This window comes from Staurois parvus, unplaced genomic scaffold (genome assembly GCF_062004578.1).
Source record: "Staurois parvus isolate SC_StPar_1 unplaced genomic scaffold, SC_StPar_1.0 ptg000113l, whole genome shotgun sequence".
NCBI classification, from domain to species: domain Eukaryota; kingdom Metazoa; phylum Chordata; class Amphibia; order Anura; family Ranidae; genus Staurois; species Staurois parvus.
This window is the reverse complement of record NW_028317909.1, coordinates 1,623,234-1,647,500: the sequence shown is the minus strand read 5'-3', so window position 1 is coordinate 1,647,500 and position 24,267 is coordinate 1,623,234. Positions and strand designations below refer to the sequence as shown.

Below are 24,267 nucleotides of genomic sequence, written 5' to 3'. Positions count from 1 at the left end.
ATGGGGATGGAGGGGATTGCCTCGGTCCTGCGCTGGGAAGATGCTGGCGCTATATACATGATCAAAGCGGTATAGGGATGGAGGGGATTGCCTCGGTCCTGCGCTGGGAAGATGTTGGCGCTATATACACCATACATACCCCATGTCCAATCGTTGGCAAACTCATGCAGGCTCCACCTCTGCAACATCTCCAAAATACGTTCGTTCCTAACCCCAGACACTACTAAACAACTCATTCACTCCCTTTTTATCTCACGTCTGGACTACTGCAACTCCCTTCTCACCGGCCTACCTCATCGCAGACTATTCCCGCTTCAGTCTATCCTGAACTCAGCGGCCAGACTCATCCACCTTACCAACCGCTCCTCTTCTGCCAACCCCCCTCTGTCATTCCCTCCACTGGCTCCCGATTGCCCAACGCATTAAATTCAAACTACTAACACAGACATACAAAGCCATTCATAATGCTGCCCCAAACTACCTCACCGACCTGATACCCATATACCACCCAACCCGTAATCTTCGCTCCTCACAAGACCTCCACCTTTCTAGCTCCCTGGTCTCCACCTCCCACGCCCGACTGCAGGACTTCTCCAGGACTTCCCCCATCCTCTGGAACTCACTACCCCAATCCATCAGACTGTCACCTTCCCTCCTCACCTTTAGGTGCACCCTGAAAACCCATCTCTTAAAGGAAGCCTACCCCACCCTCACCTAACAACCGATCTCCTCCACTCCTCCCACCACTCCATCCCCCACAGCCACTTCCTCCTACCACTCCATCCCCCACAGCCACTTCCTCCTACCACTCCATCCCCCACAGCCACTTCCTCCTGTATCCCTATCCCCTCCCTCCTAGATTGTAAGCTCGAAAGAGCAGGACCCTCGAACTCCTATTGTTTTGTTACTGTATTGTCTCATGTTCTGTCCCCCACTATAATGTACAGCGCTGAGCAAACCTTTTAGCGCTATATAAATACTTTATAATAATAATATACATGATGAAAGCGGTATGGGGATGGAGGGGATTGCCTCGGTACTGCGCTGGGAAGATGTTGGCGTTATATACATGATGAAAGCGGTATAGAGATGGAGGGGATTGCCTCGGTACTGCGCTGGGAAGATGTTGGCGTTATATACATGATGAAAGCGGTATAGAGATGGAGGGGATTGCCTCGGTACTGCGCTGGGAAGATGTTGGCGCTATATACATGATGAAAGCGGTATGGGGAGGGAGGGGATTGCCTCGGTGCTGCGCTGGGAAGATGTTGGCGTTATATACATGATGAAAGCGGTATAGAGATGGAGGGGATTGCCTCGGTACTGCGCTGGGAAGATGTTGGAGCTATATAGACATTACAGTGTGGATGCAGTAGTCAATCCTGTGTGTATGGTCACATCGGTCTCTCGTACAGAAGAATGAGGATGGAGGAGAAGGTCCTGCATGATGTGATGTTGTACTGCGTTGTGGAAGATGTTGGCGCTATATAGACATTAATATGGGTACAGTGAGGATGGAGGAGATGATCCTCTATGGTCTCATTGTTCTATGGTATAGTAGGTTAGATATGGAGAAGGCTCCTGGCGTTGTACATCGCTGCGGTCAGTGTCGGCGCTATACAGACATGAATGCGGGTACAGGGGGATGGGGGAAAAGGCTCCTGCCTGTCCTCACGTTGTACATCGCTACGGTGAGTGTCGGCGCTATGCTGGGTGCAGGATGGATGGTGTACAGACAGTGGGGAGCCCGATCCCCTGACACAGGCCGGGTGTGATCGGAGGGGGCGGAGCACACAGACACGATGTGATTGTATTGTACTATCGGCTGGGTCTCCTCTCCAGCTCCGGGCCGGGCTTTGCTCCCCTCCCAGTCCCCGCCCCCTCCTCGGTGTCTCCTCCCCCCTCCTCGGTGTCTCCTCCCACTCCCAGTCTCCGGGTGTCTGCCCCTCTCCAGTGTCAGTCTCCTGCGGGCTCCGCTCGCTGCTCTCCCGGCTCCTCATGCCGTTCCTGTCGGAGCCGTCCCCGGCTGTGTTCTCGGGGTCCAGCCGGCAGCGCGGGGTGCAGAGAGGCGCGGAGAGGGGGTGAAGCTCCCCGGCACCCCTCCTTCCTTCTGCACCAAGACCTGCGCCACCCCCTTCCCCCGGGCCATGTATCTGCTGGACCCCGCACCCCCCCAGATGGAGCGGGGGACCCCCCAGAGGAAGACGGTGTACCGCATCTCCCTGACCCTGGTGAAGAAGGAGCTGGTGGGGGGGGAGAGCCGGCTGGAGCGATGTCCGGAGGAGGAGGAGGGGGGAGGAGAGGAGACCGACTCCTTCCCCCCGCATCCCGGACTACGGAATTTCAGGACCCGCAGTACCGGACAGCTGGAGCTGGGCCGCCTCCGCCTGAGCCGAACCCGGGAGCCCCCGGAGGAGGAGAGGAGGAGGAGGACTCCCCCAGGAGATGGGGGGAAGGAGAGGACTCCCCCAGGAGATGGGGGGAAGGAGAGGACTCCCCCAGGAGATGGAGGGAAGGAGAGGACTCCCCCAGGAGATGCAGAGAGGCACAGAACTCCCCCTGGAGATGCAGAGAGGCTGAGGACTCCCCCAGAGCCCAGCCCCCAGCACCCTCCCCCATCCATGGAGTACAGTGTGGCCCCCCATAGTGAGGGCCATTGGGACAGGAGACCCCCGAACCTCCTACGAAGAAGCTTCAGCTTCAGACACTGGAACGGGGAGCTGCTGAGGATCCGGAGCCTGACCCGGGACAAGCACCACAGCAGCTCTGGCTGCCTCAGCCCCTCTCCCAGGCCGGGGGAGACCCCCGTGTCCATCCTGACTTCTGCCGACCCCTGCTCTGCCACCGACAAGAGGAACACCTTGGATGTGGGCGAGGTGCTGAACAAGAGCGACCCTTTGAGTGACCTGGAGAGGTGGGAGCGCAGCAAGAGCAAGAACCGCACCCTGGACAACAGCGACCTGACTAAGCTGTCCGAACAGATGGAGATGGACAGGAGAGGTCAGGAGAGGAGACTTCTCAGGTTCTTCAGTGGAATCTTCTCCAGGAAGGACGGGGCCCCTGTGTCCTTTGTTGGGCCTGGGGGCCGCTCACCTAGAACTGGCCACTCCAGGTCCAGGGGTTACTTCAGCAGCCTCAAACGACCCGCCGCGGACAACATCCAGTCCAGCTCGGAGAGCGTCAATGGATCCCCGTACAAAGGTGCTTATACCCCCTTCTGTCCATAGGATCTGGGGCCCCCGCAGCATCACTGGGGGCCCGTCAATCACAGGCTTTTCATGACTGAGGGTGTATTTTCCTCATAGATGACCCAACCGGTCTTGGAGCACACTGAGATCTCCTGTATCAGGGTGACAGTTAGCAGTTGGGTGTCCAGGTGTCTTCTACACAACATGTGTGTGCCTGACAGGTGTTGTATCCAGGTGATGAAAGATGGCCGGGGGGAGGGGGGAGATTGGTGTGTTTGCAGCTCTGTGGATGGCTCACAACATACAGAACACATGGCCTGACCTAACAGAGGAGAAGACATGGTGGGATAAGTTCATGTCATGGTGGGAGAGGCACAACTTTGGATCTCTTCTCCTAACCCTCATAGGCCTAATCCATGATCCGTATTTAGAGCAGATTTACCTCACCAGGGTCCTGAGGAATCTCGAGAACCTTTGCAGCTTGTAGGGGTTCCTTGACAAGTGAGGATTGGTGGACTGACCTCCTATCTACGTGGACCACCAATGTCAGGGGGCAAATTTCCTCTGACTATTGATGTGAGGGGACAATTTTCCTCTGACCATTAATATGAGGGGACAATTTTCTTCTAACCATTGATGTGAGGGGACAATTTTCTTCTGACCATTGATGTGAGGGGACAATTTTCTACTGACCATTAATGTGAGGGGACAGTTTTCTTCTGACCATTGATGTGAGGGGACAGTTTTCTTTTGACCATTGATGTGAGGGGACAGTTTTCTTCTGACTATTGATGTGAGGGGACAGTTTTCTTCTGACTATTGATGTGAGGGGACAGTTTTCTTCTGACTATTGATGTGAGGGGACAGTTTTCTTCTGACTATTGATGTGAGGGGACAGTTTTCTTCTGACTATTGATGTGAGGGGACAGTTTTCTTCTGACCATTGATGTAAGGGGACAATTTTCTTCTGACCATTGATGTGAGGGGACAGTTTTCTTCTGACTATTGATGTGAGGGGACAATTTTCTACTGACCCTTGGCGTGAGGGGACAATTTTCTACTTACCCTTGGCGCGAGGGGACAATTTTCTACTGATCATTGATGTGAGGGGACAATTTTCTACTGACCATTGATGTGAGGGGACAATTTTCTACTGACCATTGATGTGAGGGGACAGTTTTCTTCTGACCATTGATGTGAGGGGACAGTTTTCTTCCTACCATTGATGTGAGGGGACAATTTTCTTCTGACCATTGATGTGAGGGGACAGTTTTCTTCTGACCATTGATGTGAGGGGACAGTTTACTTCTGACCATTGATGTGAGGGGACAGTTTCCTTCTGACCATTGATGTGAGGGGACAGTTTTCTTCTGACTATTGATGTGAGGGGACAGTTTTCTTCTGACTATTGATGTGAGGGGACAGTTTTCTTCTGACTATTGATGTGAGGGGACAGTTTTCTTCTGACCATTGATGTAAGGGGACAATTTTCTTCTGACCATTGATGTGAGGGGACAGTTTTCTTCTGACTATTGATGTGAGGGGACAATTTTCTACTGACCCTTGGCGTGAGGGGACAATTTTCTACTTACCCTTGGCGCGAGGGGACAATTTTCTACTGATCATTGATGTGAGGGGACAATTTTCTACTGACCATTGATGTGAGGGGACAATTTTCTACTGACCATTGATGTGAGGGGACAGTTTTCTTCTGACCATTGATGTGAGGGGACAGTTTTCTTCCTACCATTGATGTGAGGGGACAATTTTCTTCTGACCATTGATGTGAGGGGACAGTTTTCTTCTGACCATTGATGTGAGGGGACAGTTTTCTTCTGACCATTGATGTGAGGGGACAGTTTTCTTCTGACCATTGATGTGAGGGGACAGTTTTCTTCTGACCATTGATGTGAGGGGACAGTTTACTTCTGACCATTGATGTGAGGCGACAGTTTTTTTCTTCTGACCATTGATGTGAGGGGACAGTTTTCTTCCTACCATTGATGTGAGGGGACAATTTTCTTCTGACCATTGATGTGAGGGGACAGTTTTTTCTTCTGACCATTGATGTGAGGGGACAGTTTTTTCTTCTGACCATTGATGTGAGGGGACAGTTTTCTTCTGACCATTGATGTGAGGGGACAGTTTTCTTCCTACCATTGATGTGAGGGGGCAATTTTCTTCTGACCATTGATGTGAGGGGACAGTTTTTTCTTCTGACCATTGATGTGAGGGGACAGTTTTTTCTTCTGACCATTGATGTGAGGGGACAGTTTTCTTCTGACCATTGATGTGAGGGGACAGTTTTTTTCTTCTGACCATTGATGTGAGGGGACAGTTTTCTTCCTACCATTGATGTGAGGGGGCAATTTTCTTCTGACCATTGATGTGAGGGGACAGTTTTTTCTTCTGACCATTGATGTGAGGGGACAGTTTTTTCTTCTGACCATTGATGTGAGGGGACAGTTTTCTTCTGACCATTGATGTGAGGGGACAGTTTTCTTCTGACCATTGATGTGAGGGGACAGTTTCCTTCCTACCATTGATGTGAGGGGACAGTTTTCTTCTGACCATTGATGTGAGGGGACAGTTTTCTTCTGACCATTGATGTGAGGGGACAGTTTACTTCTGACCATTGATGTGAGGCGACAGTTTTTTTCTTCTGACCATTGATGTGAGGGGACAGTTTTCTTCCTACCATTGATGTGAGGGGACAATTTTCTTCTGACCATTGATGTGAGGGGACAGTTTTTTCTTCTGACCATTGATGTGAGGGGACAGTTTTTTTCTTCTGACCATTGATGTGAGGGGACAGTTTTCTTCTGACCATTGATGTGAGGGGACAGTTTTCTTCTGACCATTGATGTGAAGGGACAGTTTTCTTCTGACCATTGATGTGAGGGGACAGTTTCCTTCTGACCATTGATGTGAGGGGACAGTTTCCTTTTGACCATTGATGTGAGGGGACAATTTTCTTCTGACACTTGGTGTGAGGGGACAATTTTCTACTGACCCTTGGTGTGAGGGGACAATTTTCTTCTGACACTTGGTTTGAGGGGACAATTTTCTACTGATCATTGATGTGAGGGGACAATTTTTTACTGACCATTGATGTGAGGGGACAGTTTCCTTCTGACCATTGATGTGAGGAGACGGTTTTCTACTGACCATTGATGTGAGGGGACGGTTTCTATCTGACCATTGATGTGAGAGGACAGTTTTCTTTTCACTGTCAATGTAAGGGGACAATTCTCCTCTGACCACCAATGTAAGGGGACAATTCTCCTCTGACCACCAGTGTAAGGGGACAATTCTCCTCTGACCACCAATGTAAGGGGACAATTCTCCTCTGACCACCAGTGTAAGGGGACAATTCTTCACTGACCATCATTGTTAATAGGAAATGTCCTCTTGACCATCAGTGTCAAGGGACACTTTTCTACCATATATAGGGGAGATTGCTTTCTACAGCTAGAATCATTTTAGCAGGAGTTCTCCGCAGGCAGTTACAGGGTTCCTCAATTATAAGAAGATTGCGAGAGGCTGACTGAAGCTCATCATACACAATACAATCTGACCGTACAATCTTTGTACAACCTTCGTTTGATTTACTTAAACTATGTAATAGATGACTTGCCTAAACTACCCATTCAATTTGTATCCAATCAGGCAGGCCCTTGCATTACATAATTGTTGGTAATTGTAAGGAAGATTGTACAATGAGATTGTAAGGTGTGTGGTGAGCTTAATGATCATACATGTTGTAATCTGATTGTATAATCTACTTTATCTCTACCTACAACTACGAGGACCTGCCTGATTGGATACAAATTGATTGGATAGATTAGGTAGGTCCTCTCTTACATAGTCTTGTTAGATCTGAGTTTGTTTACACAGAGATTGTATGGTCCGATTGTAACATGTATGTTGACTCTTGGAGATTTGATGTACTTGGCAGAGATACTAATAGTTACCAATCAGATTTATGTTACCTGAAGTGAAAGATGAACCGTGATTGGTTGCTGCACACTGTTCTACACCTTATTGGCTGAGTCCATTGGAATGTCATTGTACAGATCTTGTATTGACAGTGTAGATGTGAAGATACACCATGTTCACGTATGTTTGGTGATCACCAGTCAGTGTATCTCCTGCAGCTTGCCCCACAGCTTGGATTGCATCCTTCTCCCAGCAATGTGACAGCTGTCAGTGACCTCTGGAGAACAGGGATCTGACATTTATTTGGGAGGTTTATGTGGTGTGGTAGTTTGTGGCTGACTATACATTTGTTGCAGATTCTAAATGGCTAGATCAGAGCGTGGTGTGCTGTTAGATGGAGTTTGGGATGTGTGGCCAGTTGTGCAATGCAGGTATTTGGCTGATTCTAGGGCTCTGGAGAAGTCTGGTTGGTGTAGGTTGTCTTTTCTTATGTCTTTGTCCCCTCAGGATGGAAGGATGCAGATTGTTGTAATGTGGGTTACTGGGTCACCCTGGCCAGTGTTTGTCGTGTGTGTTCTGTACCCAGTCACGCGATGTCATGGTCTGATCATAGATTATCCTGTCATTGTTACATGCAATCTGCATTTTCCTTCCAATAGAAGGATTGGTTGGTGCTGTAGAAGAATCTGTTAATGTTTAATAATTTAATTCATCCTGTTTTTAACTTGTTGGGGGGGGGGGGGGGGGGGGGGGTTATTAAGCAATTTACCCTGGTAATATCATCATATCATACAAATCGTAATAACCTCGTGCAGTAATGAATACAGAATCAGAAAGCAATGTTCTCTGTGTGGAATGTTGATCTCGGGTTGCATAGCTACCATCATAGTATAGAAACTCTCTTCTGTTGCCGGATAAAATGGACTATGCAGTCAAGGCGCCCCAGTGGGTAAGGTACGCTGTGCAGCTTCGAAAAATATTGCTCAATGTAATATCCAGAAAAACTTCCATATACTTCTCATTCCCCTGTCCTGGTTAGTTCATAGGATGCAGCATACCTTGATCAATCACTCCCAGCATAATAGGTGCAAGTGTTCTTCCAAGTTGAAAAGCTGCGCATGCGCAGTGCACACTGCTCTTCTGTTGCAGCAATGCTGAGCTCATCTGCTGCTACTATGGGGGAGAGAGAGCGCACTGTGCATGCGCAACTTTTCAACCACCGACACCTATGATACTGGGGGTGAGCGATCAAGATATACTGCATCTTAGCAACCAACCAGGACAGGGAATAATAACTATATGAGAGCTTTTCTGACAGGTTTTGGGGTGCTGAAAATGGCCTACAGGTATGGCAGTTACATTCATATGTTTCAGAACTGGACACAGGGGCTCCTTGTCTGCAATGGTCCATTTTATCCAGAAGGTAAACTTTTGTTTGCTTTGTTTCCCTAAGATTTTTTTTTTCTCTTTAGTTTTTCTAAGTTTTATAAACATGCTGTGAGGTCTGGAAATGACATGTTTTTAAAGTGGTTGTATAGGCTTAAGGTTTGTTTCTACCCTAATGCATTATCTGACCTTCCATGGTTCGCTTCCCACCAACCCCCCCAAATACTTACCTGAACTCAATCCTGCAATATGAGTGCAGTGGCTCAGCCCTCTGTCTTCTCACAGGACACAGAGGCAGCAGTGGGAGCCATTGGCTGTTGCTGCTCTCAATCAGATTTAAAAATCAAATGAACATTCCTGAAACAAGAGTTTTCAACCAAACTCTTCTAGTGTATGGCCAGCTTTACTCTCTGAGCAGGCAGTTCCACTTGGATTCTCGTAACCAAAGGATTATGGAAAGTCATTATAAATGTAGCCAATAAGCAAGTGTAGCAATGGGGTTTTTTTTATTTTCTGTGTAATACTGTAGCTACTTTGTGTGTGTTGTGAACCTAACCAAACTCCATTAGATCTGATTAGTCAGTGTCTACGTTGGATGGAGAGATCTTTAACTGCTTGCCCACCGCTCTATAGTAGAACTACTGCTGCAGGGCTGTGCACAATCGTGTGTGTGTATATATGTGTGTGTGTGTATATATATGTGTGTGTGTGTGTGTGTATATATAATTTGCATTTACAGGTAGGGGGCGGACGCGCACCGCCCTACCCGCGCCGCCATTGGGATGTCAATTACTGGGTCCCGGCTGGAGATTCCCCACCGGCACAGGTCTTTCTCCTGCCAGCAAGGACATGCTGCTTTGTATTTCTTTGCACGGCAGAGTATTTTGGTAGAAAAAGAATGTTTGGCTCTTGTAAATGTATGTAACGCTTTTAGGCACTTCAAGTGATTGGGTATTAAAGGATATGTTCACCTTTCAAAACGTATTCAGGGTGTAACATGTTACGAACAGACCAGCCCCCACTCCTCCTCCCTGTTGTGACAGCTAGCAGGGGATTTTCTCCACCCCGCTAGCTGTCAATTTAAAAAACGCAGCTGTGCCAGGCTCCGCCTGCCTGGCCGCGTCATTCTTTAATGGTGTTATGTGAATTAATTAACTACAAGTCCTTAGCAGTTGTTGGCTTGTAGTTCTCAATGAACTACTACGGCACTGTGGAGCTCTGTGATGGTTCATTGATTCTTTGTGTCAGTATATCTGCTTGCCCGTACATCCCATAAGAGCAAGCTGATGTATAGACAGGTCAGCAGGAGACCTGCATGGCACCAGCTGATATCTGGTGCAATGCTTTAGAAGCTTCAGAAACACAAAATAATAAATGCACTTTTTTACCTGCAAAACAAATGTGCATTTATTATTTTTGTAAAAAGGTAAACTTATCCTTTAATTCATAATTTATTCTGGCTCTTAAAGTGCTCAAGCACTAACACCCCGGTCACATCGGGTTTGACTTGGCATGCGACTTGCAAATTGTATGCCAAGTCACACCCTATTGTCTATTATTACAGCGGTCATATTGGTGCGGTTCCGACTTGGTCGGAGCCGTACCGATTTCTAAAGTAGTGCATGCACTACTTTTGGTGCGATTTGCATAGAAATCTGTGTCAGATGTCTTGCAGATCGCACCTCAAATCAGCACGTTCTCCGACTTTGAAATCGTGCGACTTCACCATAAGTCGCACGATTTCAAAATCGGCTTTGATGTGACCGGGGTGTGAAAACACCTGATGTTAACATGTGTTTAGGCACGTTTACATGTGTTGTGTTTCTTCTGCCAGAACGTTGTTGCGCCTGGATTCGCTGGCAGGTTTTTTTTTTTTCTGCCTCTAAATTTTTTTGCAGAAGAAAAACGTAAGACGCGTCTAACAGCAGCGTTTAAAATGTCCAGTGTGCATGAGGCCTTACTGGTGGAAATTGAAGACTTGTTCCCCTTGTTTATGTCAACAAGGGTGTAGCCAGTGCATGTGGTAATATGTAGAAGGCACGTTTACATGTGTTGTGTTTCTTCTGCCAGAACGTTGTTGCGCCTGGATTCGCTGGCAGGTTTTTTTTTTTTCTGCCTCTAAATTTTTTTGCAGAAGAAAACGTAAGACGCGTCTAACAGCAGCGTTTAAAATGTCCAGTGTGCATGAGGCCTTACTGGTGGAAATTGAAGACTTGTTCCCCTTGTTTATGTCAACAAGGGTGTAGCCAGTGCATGTGGTAATATGTAGAAGGGGTGTGTGATCTTTCTTTCAGGGCCATTCACACCTGGCTGTTTTGATGCAACACGTGTAGTTTGCTGTATAAAAATGCATTCAAGTAGAAATTCTATTCTTGCCTATGGGGTTGGTTCAGGTCTTTGTGGTTCAGTTTTGTGTGAAAGGCAAAGGGGGACTATATGGACCCATTAACACCCATGTGTGTCCATGTGGGCTGAATGCACACAGAAGAATGTAAATCCATAAAGTGGAATTCCAGCCATACGCTGGCTGTGCGTAAAAATACCCCCCCCCCCCCCCCCCGTCCTGTTATTTATACTGCCTGAACTGTGTAGGAAAGATCTCTATACTTGCTATATTTAGTCTGCTCCAGTCCGGTCATGTGTGATCCTGCAGCTCTAGCTCCCCTGTGTCAGGGAGCAGCAGCTGCAGGGGAGAGGAGGGAGCACAAAGAATGGCTGGGGTATAGGAGCCCATGAATGATGTCACTACCAGATTTCCCAGCCGTTGTCAAGTGTTCCATCTTCTCCCCTGCAGCTGACACTCACTAACAGGTAGGTAGCAGTGAGTGGGAGAGACATTTTTAAGAATAGTTGGTGTTAGGCTGCAATTCCACTTTAATTGTGAATGCATTCAAATTGGTCACATGACCCGAACAAAAAAAAAAAAAACACCACACACACCTTTTTTTTGTGGAAAAAAACTCTACAAAATGTGCCTAAATGTTATGCAGCATAGCAAAGTTTTTAGGTTGGGAAAAACCTTGTAGCCAACGCTACTCCCCAACCTGACTTAGCTGAGTAGGTGTCAGTCCATGACTTTTAGGATGGAGAAAGGTGGACACAAACATAATTTGGGTATCACATTCTAGACTAAAAATGAGCTTTTCTACTTTTGTAAATTTTGACGTAAAAGTGGTAATTTACCTAATTCATTGCTTTTGTAGTCAAATAAGAGTTCTTCTTTAACATATTCCTCCTTACCTGCATCTGGCAAGCTTTCTACATACTCAGATTGTTCAACAAGAGTGCTTGGAGGGACCCGATGGATTTACTTTATATACCTTTTATATTCCTAAACCGAGACCTAAATTTAAAAACCCTCGCTGTGGCCAAGGTTTGTAGAGCCATGGAAAGATTAGGTGGTGACTTGACGTGAAGGTACATGCAGAGCTCCGGTGAGATGTGACAGCCCTGGGAATGGTTGGGGATCGGTTTTCAGAGTTTAGGCAGCCTGGGATTAATTAGCTGAGCTCCAGGTGCTTGTGGAATTCCTTGAAACTTCACTGCTGGTGTGCTGGGAACATGTTTATCATCTTCAGGAAGTTCACAAGCAGGTCTGTGGATGATCTAAAATTATTATTATTATTATACAGTATTTATAAAGCGCCAATAGTTCGCTCAGCGCTGTACATTACAAAGGGAACAGAACATGTGACAGAACAATACCAATACAAAACATGAGGGGATCGAGGGCCCTGCTCTTTCGAGTTTACAATCTAGGAGGGAGGGGGTGGTGGCACAGGAGGAGATAGCTGTGGGGGATGGAGTGGGTGAATGAGTAAAATGAATTGTACCTCTTACCACCACCGCCATGCACAGATTACACATTTATTGTTCTCTCGATTTAATGTGTTTGTGATATGAAGATTGCAGGCTTTGGCTAACTGAGCTTCTGGCTGTTTATTTCTCCATTATTAAGATTTGTGGTTACATCCCTGAATGTTACATACAAAGGTATGTTTTATGCATTTCCCAGGTTCACACAACTTGAAGTCTGGCACCAGTGCAGAGGACAAGCGGGTAGTTTTTTAGCCAAACTCTAGGAAGACATTTAAATGCAGATTGAAATACATACATTTAGGGCCATTTGATACCAGACGCATTGGGCAAAGCTGGTTTGAATGGGTCCCAACACTTGGATGAGGCAAAAAGCTATGCCCCATATCATGTCGCACTGTGCTGGTGTGTGCTAAATAAAAGTATGACATGTGGTAGTTCTTTTCTGTGCAGTTTGGTGCGATGAAATCCACTGCATTACACCATGCTCTGGCCAATGGAACTTAATGGAATGCCACTTGATGACAGGTCAGTAAAGTTTGCACCAAAAAAGTAAACCATGCAATGCCATGTTTTCATTGTATACAGTGTGGTAGTGCATGCTGCTTGAGTGTGCATCTCGGCAACCGATCTTGAGATTTTTATATGTGTACAACAGATTTTATATGCGGATGTGGTGCATATCGGCACATTATTTCAGGTACTTATATAGCGCCGTCAATTTACGCAGCGCTTTAAATATATATTGTACATTCACACCAGTCCCTAACCCTCAAGGGGCGTACAATCTAACATTATGACAGCCCTACCTTTCAAATGAAGCCCTCCAGAAGCATGCTGTCATCACTGCTGGCACTCCCATCTTCACTTGTTCTTCCTTCCGGGTTAATGCTTTCCGGCCGTTTGATTGGCTGGGCTACGATGACATCATACCCACGGTAGTCACGATCATGGCACGGTGCTCTGCATTCCATGGAACACTCCGTGTGCCCTGAATGCAGAGCATCACTACGCAAGCGCGGGTGACGTCTGAGTATTGACTTTGTGAATATTTCCTAAAAGATGTACATTTATGAAATATTAATTGCCTTATTGTAAACTTACCAATCGGTACAAATTTAAAGCTAACTCTTTAATACTGCAATATTTTTCCACACCTGACATTATCTTTTGATTAGGAAATGTCATCCTCAAGTGTTTGGCATGCTGAAATAAATACCTGTACCCCTCAGCTAATAAACAAATGACCAGATTCACTCTCAGGGCAGATCGGCATCACGGCAGTCATTTTTCCTTTTACACGTTAAGGTACAGGATCGTTTTTAGCACCTTGATTTAGTGGACTGTTCTGCATAACAGTCATCTATGTTGCTTCTCTTTTCAGCTTTTAATAGAATTCTGCTTACTTAAAAAATGGTAGCTCTGAAATGATGGTGCTTGAAGTAAGGCATGATGCAGTGAGATATTGGGACATGAAGCTGACTTCCGGAGGTGGCTGAACGATGCAGACGGATCCTGCACCTAGCATCTCTTAGCTGCCTGTGCAGAAGTGCTGATGCCAGAGAACAGTAGCTGGTATGAAGCCATACTGCTGCAAATAAACAGCTAATTATAATGCATCTAGGGCTCTTAAAGGGAGTCTGTTACAGAGCAAAACAGCCATGTCCGAAGCCTTTGATGGAAGCGGCCTCATCAGGAGTTACTTCAAGGGCATTTGTTCACAATTCAGAAGGTTTGGTAAAGCTGGTTTTGCTGTCCCAACGCATCACTCGTCATATGTTTTGCTTTAAGTGGGGTACACACTATGAGAAAATTAGAAGTAAAATTCGGTACAAGGAATGACTGTTCGATTTTCATATAGTGTGTACACCACTTTCAACATCTCATTCAGACTTTCCAAACGAAAATTTCTGAAGGGACAAACTGCCAAATTTTTCTCCTACTTGAACAGAACTCATACCTTTCATTTAATGTGTACTGTTTTTATACGAGAATAATCTGACCTGAAAGACTGCGCATGATCAGAAACAATAAACAACAATAATCTATGCTACGTTCCTACATCAAACAAAAAAAAGCCTTTGTCATTTGAGAATTTTCATACAATTAGTACCACCTTCGGGTTTGATTTGCTGTGAAACGTTGAGGAAAATCGGACAATTATTCTCCCGATTTTCTTATAGTGTGTACCCAGCTTTAGTTGTAAAAGGCAATGTTTTGCCAGCTCTATTGGACATCAAAGTATTACATTATTTAATAAGGTGGTAACTGATGTTTTCACCAGGTCTGTCTCGATTCATTTTATACTACAGTCATTATCGGTGCCAGCATATGGAACAAATGTCTGCAATGTTGGGACCGAGACTGGTACTGACAGCTCCCAGTGCATCTTTCTGTCCTAAATTCGGGATTTAAATAGGAACTGCCAAGTGATGATTTTCCACTGCAGAGCACTCCAATTGCAGCGGAGTTATAAAGCACAAGTTAATTTTCCATGCATATAGTACATTTCACATCCACCTAATTGTATGTATACCCTTCACACACCTGACTGCCTAGGTCCCCCCCCATAGCCCGACAGGTCTACTGGCCTCTACGCTGATTGTATTGTGAAGGTTCTGTACTCAAGTGTACCCAGAGCTGTGATTGGCACTGAGACTTAAACAGCACATATGTCTGAGACCATAACCCGAAGAGCAGAGTGCTTCTGTTAAGGTCGGCTTCCCAGATGCAGCTATTTCCAATTGCATGTTGCCAAAACCTTCTTTATTCCCTGTGGGGGGACGCATAAGCATGTGTATGGTACACAGATGTGCTACCTGTGGGGATATAAATGTCGGGTATGTCACTCATTAGAACTGAAGAAGCTGCTTTGATGAGCTGTGAAATGTCTTCAAAATTACAAAGCTGTCCAGCTAAATGCAACTATGTACAACTAGACATACCATCATCTGGTTGTATGAGAACCTTCACATACACAGGTGACTGGAAGCAGGATCCTTAAAGCTGTGGGCAGGCTGGCAGTGAGGATGCACAAGAGGAATAGCTACAGGCGTATATACCTGATGGTGACCAGCTGGGAACAACCGGCTGCATGACATGTGAATTTACAATTTAAGGCTAGGTTCACATTGCTGCAGTCCGATTTTGATTCGACTTTCAGTGTTATTAACCCCTTGCTGTCTGCACCCCCCGGTCCTTTAAGGGGTTTGTGGCGCTGGGAGGCGGGGTAGGGTTTAGGGTCATGTGATCGCCATGAATGTCACAGCAGACACATGACCGGAAAACTCCTGAACACGTAACGATTGGAACTTTTCCTTGCGGAGCCGGTAAATGTGCCGGTAGCACACAGGGCGCACGCTCTCAACATGTGTGTATGTGTTTTTTTTTAAATATGTGTCAACGCCTGCTGCTGAGAGGCCGCATATTTTCGTACAGTCGGCACCAACAGGTTAAACATTCTGTAAACGGCACCTTTGAAAACAATGGGATTTCCATTGTCACGTGATTCTATGGGACTCATGTCTCATCTGAAATCGCAGTAGTGTGAATGAAGCTTAAAGTCTGGTAAACACTACTAGTTTTTTTTTTTTTTTTTTCAACCCAGTGGACTGGAAAAAAAATCCCTGACAGCTCAAGAGGAGCCGCTGTACTACCTATGCAGTGTTAGTACAGCGATCTCCACTGCCAGAACACTCTGGTTTGCGCTCTGCGCCATTTGCTGAGAGCGCTGATCGGGAGCCAATCAGCAGACCTCTTGGAAGTTGAGCCACATTTTTCTACTGACTGTGTACTGACTACATATTTTCTCCCTGGACATACTCTATCTGCCCAGCTTCCTCATCCATTCACAGGGACCTTTGAATGGGAAGGCTTTCACACAGGCCGTGTGTGCTAGGCTTAAGACCTAGTTTACACTTGGAAGTTGAGCCACGTTTTTCTGCTGTGCATGGACTACACATTTTCTCCCTGGGCATACTCTATCTGCCCAGCTTCCTCATCCATTCACAGGGACCTTTGAATGGGAAGACTTCAAGTTCTATCTGCTGCAGCAGAGGAATTCACAGATTGCCCCAATACAAGTATGAGGACATCACTATATTTGTAGTCATTTGTTTAGTTCTTCCAGCCCCATAATGTTGGGTCCATCCCATACAGACCTGGAGCAGGAATGTAAACAATGCAGGAGCCTTTACTTTGCAACCGCGGTGCACTGTTTGTGATTGCAATGCTCCGCAGAGTTTAATTCAAAAAGTGTGATAGAAGCATATCTTTAATATATTATTAATGTGGGTCCATTTATTAATTTTTAGCAAAGGTGGATTCTACCCTTCTTTTCTGGTGTTTTTAGTATCTTGTTTTCATGTGGATATTACCTGCAGACAGGAAGCAGTGTCTTGTGTGGGCAGATTCCAGCATTATATGTGGAGGTAAGGTTAATCAGTCATGGGTATTGGACAACGGAGTTAAGCAAACAAATTGAGCGTGTATGTTGACACGGCATGTAAGTGCACATACTTTGCTTTCTATTAGTTGTATGAGGTCAATATGTTCTGTGGTTTTATTAGGTTTATGTCTTGATGAGTGCAGCTCAGCATGTGTTGTCTTGCAGAGCATATTTTCCTGATGCCATATTATGATGTGATTTATTCTATTTCTTGCTGCTGTCATCCTCACAATGTATATATTATACCAGAAACATGGAACTACAGAATAAGAACATATGCATGCATATGGCTGTGTAATTCTAAGAATTCCTGAGGAATGGGCACTGGGGTTTAATATTGGTGGAAAACATCCTGTGTGACCTCTGTTAATTTGCTAACTGGAAGACTTTTGGATGTTTGGGATAAAGTCCACATAATGTGCAGCCTTCCCCAGTGTAAGGGCGGTGCTGATGTTGAAACAACTGCTGGCTGGAAAGTGAAATTGAAGCCCAGCTTCATCCAAAAACGTTTGTGTAGTTATGGATTAAATGGGGAATGGTTAGAACCTCTGTTATGCAGCCCATAGATGATTCGATTTTCTTTCCTTGCACCATGAGTGGAAGGAAAGAAAATTGCATGATTCCCCCATCAACACAGTCAGTGTTGATGGGGGAATCCTTCTCTCAGTGCTGTTGTGTTCTGCCAAGGGAGCCTTCCTGACTTTCAAAACACAATGATTACTGCTAACGGCTTTAGCCACCAGCAGTGATCCCATGTAGAAAAATCAAACAGGCTGCTTGTACCCAAGTTGATCGATGGTGCAATCAGCCTGTTCAGAATTGCGGTTCAGCAGGGACCGGCCAAGATTCGATACATGTAACCCATCTCTTCAGGGAAGCCTACCCCACTCTCACCTTACAGCCGATCTCCTCCATTCCTCCTACCACTCCATCCCCCACAACCACTTCCTCCTGTACCACTATCCCCTCCCTCCTAGTTTGTAAGTTTGAAAGAACAGGGCCCTCGAACCTCTCGTGTATTGTATTGTTACTGTATTGTCTCATGTATTGTCCCCCACTATAATGTACAGCGCTGAGCAAACCTTTTGGCGCTATATAAATACTGTATAATAATAAAATAATAATAATACATGTATGATCAATATATGGCCAGCTTTAGTGCTGTTAGATCTGCTAGGGTGATCTTCCCTTACTCCTTATTCTGGTGACACCCTGCAACCCACCTATGCACAGGGTGTCATCAGTACAGGAAGTGAAATCTCCTCGAAAGGGATGTGGGCAATGACTAAAAGCCTGACACAGGTTCTAACCCCTCCATAAAAAATAAACTTTGGCTGGAGTTGTGCTTTAAGATCACGGTCGGTGACAGAAAGCTGCCACCTTAACCTTTGTTTGATCTCCAGTTGCACATCTGATCAGTTGTGACACCAGCCATTTGATGGCTTGACCGTTCAGTTGGGAGCACAAGCAATTGTAACGTATGATTCACTGCCTGCCTTAAAGTGAAACTGATGGCATTCTAGAGCAGACTGTGAGCTGGCAGGCATGCATTGTCTCCTCTGTGATAAAAATACACCTACCTGACTGCTCACGGTCTTCTAGAGCATGTAGACTGAACTGCGCATGCTCAGCTCTCATCTCTGGCAAGGTCACCGTGTGCTGGATGACTATCTACTGAATCTGTGGTCCTGTTCCTGGAACAAAACTGAGACAGGCTGAGTTCTGCTCGGCAATTCACAGGAAGCTGTGTATTTTGTGAATGAATACAAGGTTTCCTCTGAATGGCTGAGGTGGAGATTGGGGTGTCATCTGCCTGCCTCCTTCACCTCAACCAATCAGAGGAAGCCTTGTAGTCATTCATAAAGTACAAAGCTTCCTGTGAATGGCTGAGTAGCTCTCAGTCTGACTCAGTTCTGTTCCAGGAACAGGAGGGGGAAGCACCTGTAGTTCTGTATACAGTTCATAGCTGATGCTACATACAGTTTAAACTGTGCTGACAGCGGGCACGTGTGTTAAGTGGAGGAAACACTTCATTTGGACTAGCTTGGTCTAAAGTTCAATGAATCATGTTAGGCTTTAAAGCATACCTGGGGAACGTGCGGGATGGAGTGGAGTTGACTCAGGTGTTTGATCATGCACTCCTGTTATGGGGTGACAACTGTCCCCCAGTTCTGCTCCTGCATTGTCAGCCTGTCACAAGCACCCTTGGTGGTAGCTATGTACTGACACTTTGTTCAGATGCTGTCCACCATTGTCACTAACAGGATGACAGTTCTGAGCAGTGATGCTCCAGTGCTGGAGGGACTGCATGTAGACAGGAAGTGGCTGAAAGAGACTGGAGGAGATCAGCAGCACTGAGATACAATGATGAAATAAAACAGAAGTACATTTCAGCGTTTTATTATACACACCACTCCGGTAATTGAAATGTCATACAGTTAGTATTTACATCTACTTTTCTGGTTTGTTTCTGCCTGTGGTCAGCAGTTTGGCAGAAACTAGAATGTATACTGTATACTTAGAGGTTCATGGCAGTAGTTTTGTTGAAGAATGGCTGGGAGATGTGATAATTTTACTTGTACATTACCAGCGGGCACATAATGTCTGCTGATCCTGTGATCGTATGACCAATATTATTACATTGTGTATTTCCATCAGTCAGCACCTGCTAGACATGTTTGTTACTCTTTCCTGTATGGAGAATATTGGAAGAGCCAGCTGTGTTCCTTATTTACTCTAAATGCCTTTTGTACTCTGATCACACAGCACCCGCCAGCTGGGCTCCCCTCATTCTCCACCAGATGCATCTCCTCTTGTGGTACTACAAGATCTGTGTGTACTCCCATCATAATTTGGAGTCCAATTCAGAAACCAGCTCAGCTCTACTTGTCTTCCAGCGATTAAACTTCCATTCACTAACCCTAGGTTCACATCTGTGCGGGTGGTGCCGCTGCGGATCCGCACGAAAATCCATGCAGCCGTACAGAGAAATCCAGAACCGCGGGCGGGTGCCATTCGTTCTAATGGCATGCTGCCCACACTGGAAAACGGAACTGTATTGGGAACCGCGTGGGCTGCGTTTTCCAGAGAAGTGCAGAGACTTCTTTCTTGTGTGTCACGGGCACGGGAGTCCATTCAAATGAATGAGCTCTCATGCCTGTGCAAAACGGGGACCGCACGGCCGCATATATGTGAACCTGGGGTAAGGGCTGGTTCACACCTGAATTGCACAGGAACGTGGTTGGCTTTCCTATGTGATTTTTGTGCGACTCAATGCAGTGCGATTTTCAGCCTATTCAGTTTAATGGGTTTAAATCGCAACGGGTCGCACTAAAAGTACTTTTAAAAACCGCAGTGCTACCGGATCTCATGGTACTGTGTTTGCAGTCTGCATTTGGGGTGTTTTTATGATTATATTGACACCCACAGCAGATTGCACACCCAGTGAATTTTGAAGGCGGTATTGGAAATGCGCATGGAAAGTGAGTTTCCCACACCACGTTCTAGTGTGAATGAGCCCTAAGAGAAGAAAGCTAATAACCTATTTAGGTCAGTCTTATACAAGTATTTTTGCAAAATGTGTTACATTTCTTTATTTTTGCCTGCTTCTGCCCTGTAGACACTGAGGCCATGCTGGGGCATTTGATGAAACCTTTGAAATTACGCTCAAGTTAGCCTGTTTTTAAGGCCTTGTTCACCCAATGTCAGCTGAGCTGCGTTGATCTGCATAGATATACACAGGATCATCACCAGGGCACATAGAAAGTGATTTAGTGTGTGGGTTGGTGTGAACGAACCTGTGAACCTGTAATTTTCCCACTTTCAGGGAGGCTGTAGGTTCACCCGTGCTCCAGGCACTCTATCAGCCTAACCCTGGCACACAGTACTATTCCGACAAGCATGACCCTGCAGAAAATTATATTTTGTTTAGTTTCCATGGAAGTCTAACAGGATTAGGCTCTCCCTGGCTCAGCATTTGTATGTCTACAAGTGTTTAGAAGATTGTAGGTTTTGAAATATTTATCTCATCCGTTTAATTGTCAATTGGTTTACTTTGGGCTTGTTTGCATCCCTTGTCAGGGGATGTTTAACAGGTGGCTGAGAAACGATGTGTTTCCTCCTTACTGCCTACTTTTTTTTTTATTATGTTGTTTTGTTCTTATAACCTACTTTAAAGGATAAGTTCACTTTTTGGAAAAAAAATAATAAATGCAATTTTGCAGGTAAAAAAAATGTGCATTTATTTTTTTTCTAAGGAGTCTGCAGAGCACTGCACCTGTGATCAGCTGACCACGGCTGAAATATCAAGCTCCTGCAGGCTTTCAGGATAGCTGTCTGCACATACCTCGTACAGGCAGGCAGTTACTTGAGAGCTGGAAGATCAATGAACTATGAGATCGCTCACCAGCGCCCTCGTAGGTCATTGAGATTTACAAGCCATCAGCTGCAATGGCTGACAGTACGTGTCGTCTATTTAGTCGCAGGAATCTGTGAATGAATGACATGGATGGGGGAGGGGGGGGGGGCAGAAGGTGCAGATTCTAAAAACGGGTGGAATATGTAACATGGTCCAAAGGTGAACTTCTCCTTTAATCCCATGGCCTGCACCAGTACACTGCAACCATGTGCATTGCACCCTATTGCGACAAGGCCCCATTTCTTTGAATCAGTTTAATTTTAATGACAGTACTGCCTGCTGAATACAGCATAGCGTATCATCTTTTCCATGGCAGTAAATCAAAGCATCACAGCTGTGGCACGTGTTCAAACCCTTCCGGTTGCTGTGTTGAGTTAAAGCAAATCTATGGTCAAAATTTTAAATCCCATATTAATTTCCAAGGGTTGGGAAAGTGAGGGTAAACGACAAGATCACTTCACTGTGTGAGAGACGGAACTCAAATTGCTCTCACCCTCACAGCCCCGGAAGTACAGCACTTTCTGTACTTTACTGCATAAATGAAACTACAGAGCAGCCATCTGAACCTAGGATAAGCATCATTGGTGGTAGCTGGTTTGTACACAGCTAAGTTAATTTTTTTTTTCCCTGGAATTCTGATTTAGGCTAGATTCACAGATCTGTGGCTCTGTGGACCAGGTTTGTGTGGGCATGGCAGCCCATTCATTTGAATGAGCTGCCGTGCCTCCTAAAATGAAGGGAAAAGATCCCTGCCGTATTTTAGAAATTGCAGTCCGCACGGGAACTGCATGTGCAGTGTGACTTCCAGTGCATGCTGTGTGCCATTAGGATTAAAGCCACCTACACGCATCAAATGCGTTTTTCTGAGCAGGTGACTGCGGCTGTGAGAACAGGTGTGGATCTGCAGTGGGAACCACCCATGCAGATGTGCACCTAGCCTGGCAGTAAAAGGAAAGCCTATATTGATAGCCTGTCATTGGTGTGATTTGAATGAGTGACTTGTTCTGCACCCTGATTGTGCGTTCAGTAAATGGGATCCTTTGTGTTCTATAAACAGTATGGAAATGATGCTATGCATTGCAGTGTTCATCCAGAGTGAAGCAGCCATACACTTATTGTTGAGTGTTATCTTATAGTAACTATATAGATATACATTTATCAGATTACAGCTACAGAAATACATTATAAGCCACATATGATGGAATAAATGGGATTTAGTTAGCATAGAGTGTGAACCCTCCCTGAGCTGGTGGTGTACACACTGTGTTCTATTCCAGACTGTTGAACACAAATGTTACATTTTTTTTGTCTGCACACACAGGCTGCTGCCATCTGATGTTTATAGAAATGCATTCATTTCCAATATGGATACTTTATATATGTTTGTATATTTGGCATTGAGAGTTTGTCGCTTCCTCCATCACAACCTGGCATGTACACACAGCACTTGTTCCCACCTGGCAGTACCAGGCTCCCAAGATACAGGTCCATACCCTGTAAGGCTTACCATACACATTACAATCTTGACCGTACAATCAACTTTAGAGATAAGAAAAATATGAGGACCTTCCTAAATTATCCAATCAATGTGTATCCAATCAGGCCGGTCCTTGTTCTACATATTTTGTTGATAGATCTATAGAAGATTGTATTGCATGCGTGGTGAGTTTTAGATAGGCTTCACTAGAATAATGTCCGCTCTGTAAAAAAAAAAGAGGACAGGGTCTGTGTTGTGCATAGAAACCTACTTTTTTCTTTTACTAACAAAAAAAGCATTCACATGCAAGGAAAATTAAAAAACAAAAACACCATTTTGCTTGCACATGATTGGATGATGGAAGTCAATAGAGCACCCCCTCATTTACTAACCTTTGGAGCAACTACTTTTGCAGAGTGCACAGTCTATTTGCCTTTAGTAAATCAACCCCACAGTGCATAAAGGTCAGTAAATTTGCACTGAGTTCAAAGCCATAAAATCAAAAAAGAAATAACTATGTCTGAGGTCCGTAATTTACACATACATGCACTCAGATGTCTGTAAACGCATACAAGGCTCCATTCACATCTGAGCAGAGGGTGTTTGATCATTTTTTGGGCATCTTCTGGAGCAATTGTACAGGCATTTTTTGCATGCGTTTCAGTCTTGAATGTTGTGGGGGTTTTTTATTTTGTTTTTTTTACTATTCTTTTAGGAACTGCAAAGCTAATTATTAGACAAGAAAATGTGTAGAAAGAAAAGCACTTTTCATGTAAGTTTCTCAGGCGTGCCAATAGAAGTCTATCCAAAAATCCAGTGACATTATGCCCTGGTGTGAATGGGCGCCATTGAATGTAAAGGAAATCCTGGTGTTGGGTGTTGATACTCTTCTGGTCAGACTTCAAATCGTACTTTATATTGCTCAGGTGTGAATGGGACCTACATGAATACACATGTAAATTTATAAGAATGGATATAGAATGTAAAAGCAGCGTGGACTTTTTCATGTATTTTTTTTACGCATAATCTTTTTTTTTTTTCCCCAGCTTCTGTCAGTAAGATCCAGCTTAGATGATCGCTAGTTTCATTACAGCCATCTTCAAGTACCTGAAAAGCGACAATTATTTTCTATGGCCAACACAATCCTCATTTTCAGGTTTTAATTTTCAGACCTGTAGTCTGGGACATTGTGCCTTACATAGAACCCGGCAATGATAAAATGCAGACTTGCCTCTGTGGTCTTGCAGAAAGCTGTACTTGTGGACGTAGCTCCAGATGCCTTGTAGGAGCCCCAGCCTTGCAGCAGTCATGGCACCAGGCAGAGTTATGGTGCCTCTGGGGATGCAGGAATTTATGATTCAATATGTGGCATAAAAAAAAATGGCCTTGTTAAATATTAATGGCAAAATTTCTGAAATATTTGGAAATGACTATTACTAAGAAAGCTGGGAGGATTGTGAGGAGCAGAGCATGCAGGTAATCACTGATATCAGAGTTGGTAAACTTACAACTGATAAGCACAAGAACATACACATTGCTGATTACAACTGGGGTGAGAAGTGTAATAAAATGAGGTGAATGGCAGAGATATTCTAGC

General features: G+C 45.2%; 1 protein-coding gene across 4 annotated transcripts in view; it reads left to right on the top strand.

The window, feature by feature from the left end:
* The first annotated feature begins 1,922 nt into the window (after nucleotides 1–1,922).
* The window catches only part of AGAP1 (ArfGAP with GTPase domain, ankyrin repeat and PH domain 1), a 334,749-nt gene continuing 312,404 nt past the window's right edge, over nucleotides 1,923–24,267 (top strand). For 3 of the 4 annotated variants that reach the window (XM_089671672.1, XM_089671674.1, XM_089671671.1), the window contains exon 1: nucleotides 1,923–3,201. In XM_089671672.1, coding sequence (XP_089527798.1) covers nucleotides 2,148–3,201 — 1,054 coding nt within the window. In that variant the 5' untranslated portion in view covers nucleotides 1,923–2,147. The remainder of the gene's footprint in view (nucleotides 3,202–24,267) is intronic. The other variant, XM_089671675.1, reaches the window with a different exon arrangement.